At 31.0% G+C, this 13,003-nt stretch overlaps 2 protein-coding genes and 1 pseudogene across 2 annotated transcripts; 1 reads left to right on the forward strand and 2 right to left on the reverse strand.

Annotated features, from left to right (window-relative positions):
- Positions 1–1,008: 1,008 nt before the first annotated feature.
- Positions 1,009–1,913, reverse strand: LOC129317040 (uncharacterized; the record flags this gene model as incomplete). The annotated part of the gene is made up of 1 exon (XM_054961356.1): positions 1,009–1,913. A coding segment is annotated over one exon (588 nt), but the record flags the coding sequence as incomplete, so codon positions are not given.
- A 1,306-nt stretch (positions 1,914–3,219) lies between these two features.
- Positions 3,220–5,282, reverse strand: LOC129318676 (major pollen allergen Ole e 10-like; annotated as a pseudogene).
- Positions 5,283–10,740: 5,458 nt separating this feature from the next.
- Positions 10,741–12,668, forward strand: LOC129318760 (pentatricopeptide repeat-containing protein At2g42920, chloroplastic). The gene has a single exon (XM_054963695.1). It carries the CDS (start codon positions 10,780–10,782, stop codon positions 12,382–12,384), a length of 1,605 nt encoding a protein of 534 aa, XP_054819670.1. The 5' UTR covers positions 10,741–10,779; the 3' UTR covers positions 12,385–12,668.
- The last annotated feature ends 335 nt before the right edge of the window (positions 12,669–13,003 follow it).

Genomic DNA, 13,003 nt, shown 5'->3' on the forward strand with positions numbered 1-13,003 from the left:
ATATAAATTTCTCTTTTTCTTCTTAAAAAGCAGTTTTTTATAGAGAATTTTTAGGTAGATCAGAATTGGATGTTAATTATTTGTAATCTATCTAATAAAAATAAATATTTAAATAAGTTAGGGTAAGTAAAAAGAGACACGGAAAAAAAGTTAGTGTATATTTGATAGGTCAAAAAATGTTTTATACAAAGAAAATGAGAAATACATCTATCTTATTTCTTTTATATTATATATATATATATATATTTCTCTTTTCTTCTTAAAAAGCAGTTTTTTTATGAAGAATTTTTAGGTAGCTTAGAATTGGATGTTAAGTTATTTGTAATCTATCTAATAAAAATAAATATTTAAATAAGATTAAATATGAATTACTTTTAACATTAATAATGAGTCATGAAGAAAGGTAAAAAATTAATATCTATATAGCTTATATGTATACAGACACATTCTATTATAAGAAAAAATCAATTAAAAAGAGATCACATAAAATTTAGTTAAATAACTTAAATATTTAATAATAGACTATAAATAATATGACGCACTCAATTTATATAATAATTTCTATTTTCTATATACCAAACATAAGCTTCAACTTCTCAAGAGGTGAAAAAGATAGAAATTTATTTACTTCAATTCCTCTAACCTTAACTGCTTAGGTGCTGATCGCACTTCCTTTACATCCGGGGAAGTAACTTGCAATGCAACATCTAAGCCAAGTAATATTATCTCTTATTTATCTTTCGAATAAAAAAATATTTTTTAAAAATAATTGTAACTTCTAAATATAAAAAGTTAATAAGTAACTTATATATAGCTTCTAAGAAACATACTTTTTTAAGAAGTAACATAATTGAACCGAGCCAGACCTTATTTCAGAAGAGATCATAATGTTACTAGCAGTAATAAATTTGAGCATTTTTTTTTGAAAGGAAAATAAATAATACAAGTTAATATAAATGATATATGTTACCTCGTTTTAATTTTTCTATCACTTAGATATTCCGAAAGTTCAAATCCATCATTTTTTTATCTTTTCAATCAATCTCCCACAAAATTTACCAGATAATGAACACGGGATTTTGGTTAAGGAGCGTATCAAAATACATTGCATCTGGCTGCAGACGATCACCATCTCCCGACCAACATTGTATTATTCTGTGGGGCCCAGAAGTATGGCGAAGACCACACGATCTCTTCGGGGAAATCCCAACGCATTATCTACAACCCGAATGCCACGTGTCTCTCATCCCTTGATTCAGCCGTCGGATGAACCCTTCCTTTTGTGACTCACAAAAGTGCAAGAACTTGCCACGTGCCTTGGGTTCTTATCCATCCACCATCGGCCTCCGTCGTCCTTCGCATTCCGGTGAACCTTCCCAGGCGACGGCGACTTCCTCACCAGAAAATCCGGCCAAATCTGCAACGTACTCCACCACGCCGTCAAGGAGCCTCGCCGGAGCACCAGACTTGCCATCCCATAGCCATACTCGAACCATGGCACGTAAAACAGATGACACGATCTCTTCTTTATGGTTGTCTTCTTCAAGTAATGATGGACTCAGGTCAATGACGTAGGCGTTGACTTTTCTTCCAGCGGAGACTATGGCGGAGGGGCGGTGAGATTTTTGCGAGCAAGGCGGAGGGTAACGTGGGATATGTGCTTCTTGGGGTATTGAAAACGGATCAGGATAAAGGAAGCGTTCGACGAAGGAGCTGGTGTTGAGGGAGTAGTCGGGTGACTCTGTCGTTAGAGACGTAAGAGAGAGCAAAACGGCGGCCAGTTGGGGAATCCCGGCGTCGTTTATTATGGTTATGGAGAAGGTTTTCGAGGCCTCATAGTTAGCCCATAATGCTGTAGTACAACTGAGAAAACGAAAACCAATCTGATGATCACCTTTTGTTACTTGAGAAGATCAGATCTTTGTCACCGAAAGAATTTTTTGTGATGAAACGACGATGAGGAGGCGGCCGACACTGCCGTGGCGGCGGCCTCGGAGAGTGGCAGGAATGGCTGGAGGAGGGGAATTTTGGTCCTCCATGATGGAAACTGGGCCGGTCAAGAAAAAGAGAGATGGTGGGTTTGATAAAAGGTGATCGACATAGTTATGAATTGTAAAGAAATGGGCGTGGTATTTCTGGTGGTTGAGAACGAATGAGATTGCAAATCATAACAGATTTTTTTATTAAAAATATTCATAGCATAAAAGATATAAAAATATTTAAATAAGTGTTCATTTAATTTGTCAATTAATTTGAACCATGGTGTTTTCGTGGTGTCTTTGTTACAGAAAACTTATTAATTTATTGTTAAGAGGAGATTGTTTGATTATTTAAATGTGAGTGGGTCCAATAAATTAGACTTTACTAATGTATAATAAATAATAAGGATTTATAAATTTAAATGTAAAATTTGAATTAAGATCTGCGTATTTTCATTATTTTTGTCCATTTTTCCTTCTTATTCTGGGCCATTGCTCCCTATTTTTAATTAATTTGGTTAATTAAAATAATTATTGTAGATTGATTTGATATTTATTATGACATAATACTGTTTTGTTCCATATGAGCCCTTACATGATGATTAAATAAACACGATACAATTTAGGGTGACAAAGAGGCTCTTGAAGAAATCAATTAATTTAATTTAAGTTTCAAATGTAAACTTTAGAAATATGCAAGTTTGACTTTTATTTTTATAATTTCATTATGATAAATTTATAATTTATTTTAAATTTTAACATAATTGAAGAATAAATAAATTTATTTTTTAATAAAATTAAAAACATAAATTATAAATTTATCACAATGAAATTATAAAATTGAAAAGTGGAGTTTAAATCTTGGAGTTCAGCAAACAACTCTGTATTTTTCCTACAATTTACCCTCTTTCTCTTTCGTTGAGCTATTCTAAAATATTCTTTGTTCCGCTGTGCTTGTTCATCAAAACAAAAGCCTTTTTACTTACACTCTTTTCATTTTTTGGTAACCAAAAAAAAAATACATTAAGCTATAATAGTAGACATCAATTACACGAGAGTCCGAGCTAGTATTATTCATTTTTATGTATATGCGCTAAACAATTTAGATTGATCCATAAAAATTCCGGCCACTTTAGCACTTCAACTTCCTCGGACTTAAAAAAGAATTTGATGCTTCTTGTACGATTTATGGTCGGGTAACGACAAAAATGGGGAAAATAATTTGGAGAGAGAAGCAAAATTGGTAAAAATTATCTGATATCGTGATTCTCAGTTTTCAGAGACAAAAAGTGTTTGACAAAAATTCTACTAAGCACATAATAATCACATGAATTAGTGGAAGCAAATTGGCTTTGATGTTGCTGCTGCTGATGAGGGATATGGGTTCATAGGCACTGGAACTGACCCAAACACATTCGCGCCCATCGAGTTGTTGTGTTCAACACTGACGTGCTTGTACTGCCAATTCAATTTTAACACATTTTTTAAAAACCACAAACTAAAAATAAAGATTAAATAATAAATTTGCCACTAAACTAACATTTAAGATCCTAAACTCATATTTCATATAATGTTTGCCTTAACATTTTAAAACGGTGTAATATATTACCTTGATTGTTAACCCATATTAACTATAACAATTAATTAATCTAAAAAAATTGCAAAAAATCATATAAAAAGACAAAAATTCTTGATTTTTATTTTTTATTAACGTTAAAGGAAATGTTGTATTGTTTTAAAAGTTTAGGATTCCAAATGCTACTTGACTTATAATTTAAATATCTGCCATTGAACCAAAAAAATATGATATACTATGAGTTATTTTTACTAAACTTCTAATTTATTTCATCTTCATTACAAATTTATACCGTCAGATTTAAAATGTACTATAATTTACGTCCTCAAGTATTATTATTGTTGTACGTGTTAGAAATAATTTTTTAAAACATTAAATCGAGGCCGTTCGTTACAAATCCAATGGTCTAGATTTTTAACAAGGGTTGAGTTGAAAGCAATGCAATGAAATTGCTTATACAAATAAGTTAATTGAAAGGAAAAGATTTAAATTAAATTTGTAAAATTTTGCCCAAGAAAATGACTTTTTCATGGCCTGTTCTTCTTAAAGTTACAATAAAATCTTATCAAAAATTATTTTTTTTAAAGAAATTTAAAAATCTGTGGACGTAATAATTAGGGAAAATGAGAGTGCGATTCAGATAAAAGGAGCTAGCTAGCTACATGACTTTTAAATGTTGAAACTAATCTTGAGTTCCGTAAATTAGAGCAGAATTATAAATATTTTTACCATATTAAAAAGATCAACACAAATTAGTTTTACATGATAAAGATTCTCCTTGAAAAAAAAAATGTGACCAGAATTTTTTTTTTTTTAAAATATAAGTGGGTAGAGTAAGGTCACCTCACCTTATGAATGGATATTGGCACGGCCCCCAACCTGGAAAAGAAAAAGAAAGGAAAGAAAAACATATATATTAGTAAATAATAAATTAATAAAAAGTAGAGACCCTATTGACAGACAATATATACAGAGAATAGGCTTCGGAGACTTTTTAACGTGTGGCTTCCAGCAAAAGTTGGAGAGAAAGAAAGAAAGAGAAAATATTAAAAAATAATTAAAAAGAAAAAGACTTTCTGCTGCATGCATATCAATCAAGTGCCACTTTTGTAGGTCCTAAATACCCAAAAAACTTCCAAGGAAATTCAAAGATCCACCAAAAGTTTCTTGTTTTTTTCTATCTGTGCCCATTATCTAATCCACAAGAATTTACATATACTAAAAAAATATATGAAAAACTGCTTACTTGGATTAGTGCTGGTGATAACAGCAACACCACCAAAATTACAGCTATTAGGAACAGGATTCTTCTGGTAATAACTATTGAATGCAAAAGAGGCCTGCTCTCTCACAGAGCCAGGGTTATAGCATCTTCCATTAGGCTGAATCTCAGAGCAATCAGCTCCACCATAGCCACAAGCATAGTCCAATGCCACCTGCAGAGAAATCTGAGAAGCACTAGGGCTAGCAATGCACCAGCTCACACCAGAACTAGAAGAAGATGACGACGACGACGACATAGAAGAGTTGTTGTTGTTGGGTGTGGTTGGTGTACTAATGGTGTTGGATGGGAGTGTTGAAGCTGGGGAAACTGTGTCTGGGTTGGAATTAGGGTTTAGAATTGGGGATGATGATGAAGATGAAGAAGATGATGGTGACGATGAGATTGTGGGGAGGGTAGGAATTAGGTTTTGGGACTGTGGTGATTGGAGTGGTAATGTCTTTTTGTGATGTGGAGATCACATGTGATTCCTTCATTGTCCTCCTGCTTGATCCTGTGGGTTTCATTCCAAAGTGTAATTAAAGCTTTTGGATTGTTTTGTTGTGCCTTTTGGATGCTTATAAACTTAGTCATAAATTTTGTAATCAGAATTTAAAGGAAAACTTAATTACTTGTCGCTATAGTTAAATTTTTCACATACTCACTTTTTAAATTTTAACTCTATTGCAAGTCATTCTCTATAGTTTTATTAATTTAAAACATTAATCTCTAAATTTTAACATGTAACGCTAGTCCTTATCATTTGATTTTCTAAAATACAGAAACTAATATTTTAAATAATTAAATTCATAGGGTTAACTCTGCCAGTCAAAATTCAAGATAAAATAACAACCAAATCATAAGAATTTAAAAATTATAATGAATTAAAATTATAGGTTGAATTTTAATTGAATTTGAAATATAGGAATCAAATAATTAATTTTTTTAAATTTTAAATTATCCTCCTCGTTAAAGGAAAATCAACAAACTATAGGTTACTTGTATTCATGCATTCAAAGAAAGTAATGCCAAAGAATATGATTACATATGACCCACACATTTTTTTTCAAAGTTCTTACCGGGAATGATCAAAATACATTTTAAAATAAAGAATTGACAACATTTCTGAGAATAAACGACACGGACAAAAAAGGATTAGCAGGAATAATAAAATATCGCCATGTTTGGAGCATGCAGGGAATAAAATACTGTTTTTTTTTAATTCTTCCTTCTGAGCAGATTAGAATGACTAAAAGTGTAATTAAACACAAGATTTGCATTCAAAGTTCAAAACTAACAATCAAAGAGAGGTTGTAATATATTATACTCAATGTGAAAGCAGAAGGTATAAATATGAGCGAGAACACGATTTGAAGACTTTTATAATAGTCCCATAATTGATTGAAGGACTCGATGAAAAGCAAAATAATAACAATAATAAATTAATAATCAAAGAAAATCACAGAAGAGACAATACGGTTTGAAGCATGCCAACTATAATCCATCAAAATTTCCATGGAAAGAGAAGAAACAGTTGACTCTGTTCCAAAACAAAGAATCCAAAATAGCCAAACAAGTTTGGAAAATTAACAGAATTGTACCCAGTTTATCCTAACATGAACTTCCCACTCAAACCAGACCAGAAACCCAAAAAAAAAAGAAAAAAGAAACTGCAATTAAAACGCAAGCCAAATCGTCCAAAGTATGGTTCAATTGATACAGAGCAGGAACTGCATTTTGTAGCTTCAGGATTCAGAGCATGTTCTTCAGGAGAAAACAGGGGAGGATAAAAATCAGAGAATACATAACTAAGAAAGAAAGAAGAAGAAGGAAAAAAAAGGAAATCAGAATCAGAATGAACATGTTCTGCATATATATCAGTGTCTGAGTGAGAAGCTTGTGAGACATACCCATACACATCTCACAGAGAGAGAGAGAGAGAGAGAGAGAGAGAGAGGGATTAAATTACCAGAAAGAGGAATTGAGTGAGAAGGAGAAGGAAAAACCAGAACCAGAACATGATTCTGCTTGCCATCTTGAATCTTGGAGGTGCTCTTGTTGCTCAGTGCGGTTTCAGGAGACTGTGAGGGTAGCAAAGAAAGGGAAAGCAACACTGAAAGTGTGAGAGTGTGTGGGTGGGGCTATATATATATATATATATATATATATATAAAGAAGTGGAAAGCAGAGAGAAAAAGATGAGAGAATGGCACTGAGAGATTCGGCGTGTGTGACGCCTCGTGATTGTAGCCAATGACCCCTCCATTTTTGCTTTCTTTTTCTTCTACTGTTTATTTCCTTATCTCCCTAATCTTTCTTTTTTTTTTTTTGAACGAAATCTCCCTAATCTTTCTTTGATATCATTTGTTTAAACATTAACTTTAACAAGCTTTCCGTCCTGTGTTTTCCATAAGAGCTTGGAGATATTATTGTTGTTGTTAGCATGCATGGCATCTCATTCTGTTTCAAATAACTTCAATTCTTGTCACCGTGAGTCTCATTAAAACTATACTCCTTATGTTTAATATTAAAATATTTTTAACTAATTTATATTTTAAATAGGTTAGTTACTGACATCTAAAATTACACTTTTTTATTTTTATTTAATATGTTATCTCAATTAAAAAATCTTAGTAATTATACAGATAATTAAGAGTATTTTTTTTTAAAATTGTATTAATTATACTTTTACAGATCCAAAATATCTTATATTTTTTAATATAAACTTAAAAAAAAGTGCCTTATACGAAGGGAATAAATTTATAAAACCAAAAAAAAAATCACAAAATTTCAAGTGACGGACATAGAAAAATTAGTTATTGAGGTCGCAAGGTAAATTTTGACCAAATTTAAATATTAACATTTTATAAAAATATAATTTTAAATATTTATTAAATTAATACAAAAATAAAATTTACTAAAATTAATTACTAAAGAAATGCTATATTTCTATAATCAATATAATAGAAAATTACATTTGTAGATATATATTCCATATTTTTAAAAAATAAATGGGATGAAATAAAGTTTTTGGGTTGGAGGTGAAATTTTTAAGGATGTTGTGTGTAATTTTTTGCCTTATAAATATAATCTATAGGTAATTAACTAATATTATTTAAAATTAAAATTGAAATTAAAATTTGCATAAAAAGTTGAAATTAAAATAATAAAAATGAGGTATCAATCTCATTTATGGATGTGCTGTTATTTGCTTGTACTGCACTTGGTTGGTCCAGACTCCAGAAGGAAAAAAGTGGAAGGAGTACTATTTATCTCATTTTTAAAAAAAATTCATCACTTTATCAGTTTATCTGACACCTTTGTTTATAGTAAAGATGAGGGACCATTTCTCACAATTTGTCTGCCAATCAGATAAGTTTCCCATGATCCACTCTTTTGTTTTTTTTTTTTTGGATTAATACTGAAAAACGAAACAGTTTCAATTCATACTTTTTTTTTTTCCAAAATTAAACAATGATATTCTCAAGTCTCAACCCCTGGAGCTTTGCTCCTTAATTTTAATTCATTTTTATAATGTAATTTTGCCGTTGGATTCTTATATTTTAAAAGTTTATATATATTTTTGAACATGACCTCTGCATTAAAATTTGTTAAATTTTGTCCATACAACAAACTCAATGTCATTTTGGCATTCTAAATAGGATGATTTATATTAATAAAAGAGATATTGAAAGTTTTAATAATTAAGTTTGTCTCGGTTATTATTTATTTTAAATTTAATTTTTATTGATTTACTTTCTTAAATTTATTTCAATTATCATTTGATTTTTATTGTTTAAAGATGAGATAACATTGCTAAAATATACGAACACTAATGAGGAAATATAGATGACAACCATAAATATATTAATGAAAAAAAGTGTAATTATTTAAGTAGAAAAGTTAATCTCAAAAAGTTAAAAAAATAAAAAAATAAAATACAGCATGAGAGATTAAATTAATAAAAATTAAACTAACTGGGGGTTAATATGTTTTCATTTAACTATATATATACATGTTAAGTCATAAATATATTTTATATATTAAATTAATTTAAGAGTTAATTTGTTTGAAAATTTAAAGAAGTAATATGATAATTTAAGAAAATAAGGGCTAAATTCATAAAATTTAAATTTTTGGGACCAAATTAATATTTGAGACAAACTTGATACACTGAAAATTTCATTATCCATTAATAAAATATAAAAAAGTAAATAGAGAAGAAAAATTAATTCACATGGTTAAAAAGTAATGTAGAGAGGAAATAAAAATATTTAAATTACAATTTAAAATTTAAGAGCTAAATAAAAATAATTGAAAATGGACATTGTGTAGTGTAAGAAGGAAAAGGAAATAGTAGTATTTACTTATGTTTAGCTTTTTAATGTCACTATAATTAAGAGGAATTATGCTTGCTCATGTGGGTGGACCAATGCCGCCGACCATATGAATAATATTATTTGTTTGTAAAGAAAATTATTTTGAGTTAATGAAAGTTCATCGCGCAAAGTCAAAGTTATCATTAGGTACGCTTTTAGACCAATTCGCATTTGAAAAATACCTATATATTCCATAAAATAATAACCACACGTATTGTGGTATTTTACCCAAAAAAAAAAAAAAAACATATAGTTGTAGTGTAGATTCCTTTGTATCTTCTTGTTAAAGTCGCTTCTTGAGCTTTTGCACAGTTAAATTATAGTCATTGGCCCAAGAAAAAAAAAATCATGTCATTGGATACCATGGCCTGTTCCTTTATTTTCAATAATAAGTCTTCCATGACTCTCAAAACATCGCTTTTCATTTGAAAAGTTGTGCGTTTGCATCTTTAGAAGTTAGGTCAATTAATTTTTGAAAAATTACAAATTAATTTCATATGATATAAAAATTAAAAAATAAAAAAGAATAAATGCCAGGCACTTTTTCTTTTTTATATTTCATTTTCTTCAACAAGCCAGTAGCTGCTCCCTCTATTTTTATTTATAGAATCATTACTTTTTTTTTCTTAAATCACATAATACATTATTTAATAGATGCTTATTTAATTAATATAAAACATAATTTACATTAATTAAAAATAATTAATAGATTATGTTAATCAACTTTCATAAATTATATAATATAATTTTTTTATATATAAAAATGAATGGAGTATATCAAATAGTTGCGGCGAGGACCAAACTGTCTCCTTAGGGTCCAAAATGTTTTGGAAAATTAAAAGATTAGGGTGCAAACGGTATGAGCTTTCATGACTATTTGCTTGCATTCTATGCCTATATGCTTTTATCCTAATTATTTGATTATCTAGCACAATTTCATTTCTAAGGAGGGACTTACGAGCAACTTTTTCTTAAATTTAAATGCTTAGTGTTATTTTATTTATAAACTTTACTTAAAAGGTTTTTGAGTATTTTAAACTTAATTATGAGTCAATTTTATTTTTTCAATATTAAATATTCTTTCCCTCATAACTTTGATGTTTCTAGCCATGTCTTTATCATTGAGGGAATGTAATTAACTTAGTTAAATTTAGAATACCTACAAATTTTTGATAAAGTTTAAAAATAAAAATGATCCATAATCTCTAAATTAACAAAAATGCTTAATCCCATCTCTCTCTCTCTCTCTCTCTCTCTCACACACACACACGTCACTTTTTAGAAAAACTGATAGTCTTTTTAACATGTCATATTATATAAAAAGATGAATTTATTAATTATTTTGTTTTAATTTTACATTTTTTTATAATTTCCTATGAGTAAAATAAAATATTAAATGAGATATTTTCAAAAAAAATTAAATGAGAGAAAAAGTGATTTTAAACATATATTTAATAAGAATAAATAAAAAATTTTTTATCATTATTTATCTTCCCTGCCGCCAGAGAAGATAAAAGCTAATAGCCTAAAAACTAAAAAGTCGATTCTGCAGAAGCAGAAGGACACGAGGGCCACGAGAAGAAAATGTCAACACTCTGCTTCGCACTCTCCCCTGCACCTTCATCATTATCTTCATCACCTTCCATATCCAACTTCATCTCAGACCATCCATGCCTCACCGTGCTAGAAAAGCAATGCTCCACCATGAAAGACCTCCGAAAGATTCACGCCCGCACCACCAAAACTGGCCTAATCAACGACCCCATTGCCGCTAGCCGTGTCTTGACCTTTTGCGCCTCTCCTTCTGGGGATTCCAACTATGCCTACTTGCTTTTTACTCGAATTCCCAACCCAAATCTCTATTCTTGGAACACTATCATCAGATGCTTCTCTCGTAGTTCAACCCCACACAAAGCAATATCGCTTTTCGTTGAAATGTTATACTCAGAGACTCAACCTGAACGATTGACTTACCCTTCGGTTTTTAAGGCTTATGCTCAAATGGGTCTTGGTCATGAAGGAGCTCAGCTTCATGGGAGAGTTTTGAAATTGGGTCTCGAAAATGATGGGTTTATTCGTAATTGTCTGATCCATATGTATGCCAATAGTGGGCTTTTGAATGAAGCCAGGAGAGTGTTTGATGGTCTCTTGGAATTTGATGTCGTGGCTTGGAACTCGATGATCATGGGTCTTGCTAAATGCAGGGAAATTGAAGATGCCGAGAATCTGTTTGATAAAATGCTTACAAGAACTGCTGTTTCATGGAATTCAATGATTAGTGGGTATGTAAGGAACGGGAAGCTAACAGAGGCATTGGAGCTCTTTCACAGGATGCAGAATGAAGGGATTGAGCCTAGTGAGTTTACAATGGTAATATTGTTGAACGCTTGTGCTCACATGGGATCCCTTCAACAAGGGAAATGGATTCATGATTATATAAGAAAGAGTGATTTTGAGCTTAACGTCATTGTTGTGACTGCAATTATTGACATGTATTGCAAGTGTGGATCTATTGAAAATGCTCTCCATGTGTTTGAGGAGTGTCCTAGGAAAGGATTATCAAGTTGGAATTCCATTATTATAGGGCTAGCCATGAATGGTCTTGAAAGAGAAGCAATTGAGTTCTTCTCTGAGCTTGAATCTTCTTCAAGTCTAAAGCCAGATGATGTAAGTTTCATTGGTGTTTTAACAGCTTGTAAACATCTAGGCAAAGTTGATAAAGCTAGGGACTATTTTACTCTAATGATGGATAAATATGAGATCCAGCCATCATTAAAACATTATACTTGCATGGTTGAAGTGCTAGGTCAAGCTGGACTCCTAGAAGAGGCAGAGGAACTAATAAAGGGTATGCCAATAAAGCCAGATGCTATTATATGGGGATCTCTGCTCTCATCTTGTAGGAAGCATGGGAATCCTTATATAGCAAAAAGGGCTGCAAAACAAGTTTGTGAGTTAAATCCCAGTGATTCTGGTGGTCATGTACTTTTATCAAATGTTCATGCTTCATCGGGCCGATTCGAAGAAGCAATGGAGGAAAGGCTTTTGATGAAGGAAAGCTTGACAGAGAAAGAACCAGGATGCAGCTTGATTGAAGTTAATGGAGAAACTCATGAGTTCCTAGCTGGAGGGAGGCTGCATCCAAAAATCCAAGAGATATACTCTTTACTGAATGATGCTAGACTTTAGATAAAGCTATTTGGAGGACTGGAAGTGACTTTTAATATCCACTGATCCCTCCTTCTGAGATGAAGATATATTTCTGCACATAAGGTTTAATTTATTGTATGATGTCCTGTCCTCATTGATACAATATCTTTAGATGTAAAAACCAGCTTTCAGTTTCTGCTCTGTACATTCTCAATACATGGAATGGAATAGGTCTTCTGCTTTGTACATTCTTAATGGAACAGGTCCTTCAAGAATGTGCTTCGGAAGATGTCCATGAGTTTTCATTTGGACTAGATATTAAACCTTGTGCGTTGTGAAGAATTTGAAAAATATGTGCAAGGTTCTTGATTTGTAGCTCTAGGTTTTATATTTTGTATTGATTTATATAATAAATGAATCTGAAAAAACAATAAGGGTTGACTACAGTGGCAGAGCCACATGCAAGTGAGGGGGCGCGTGCCTCTCTTGAAGAAAATTACAATTTATGGGTATAAATTTTCATATTTTGTATCCTTTTATCTTGATATTTTAAATTCTAAACTTATTTGAGCCTTAAATAACAATGATTTAATTATTCAATGATTTCAAGACATAAAACTATGATAAGGAAAATTTATGAAACATTTAAATATTAATT

Source organism: Prosopis cineraria, unplaced genomic scaffold (assembly GCF_029017545.1).
Source record: "Prosopis cineraria cultivar Desert tree isolate PC_DT_omini unplaced genomic scaffold, ASM2901754v1 PC8, whole genome shotgun sequence".
Taxonomy (NCBI): Eukaryota; Viridiplantae; Streptophyta; class Magnoliopsida; order Fabales; family Fabaceae; genus Prosopis; species Prosopis cineraria.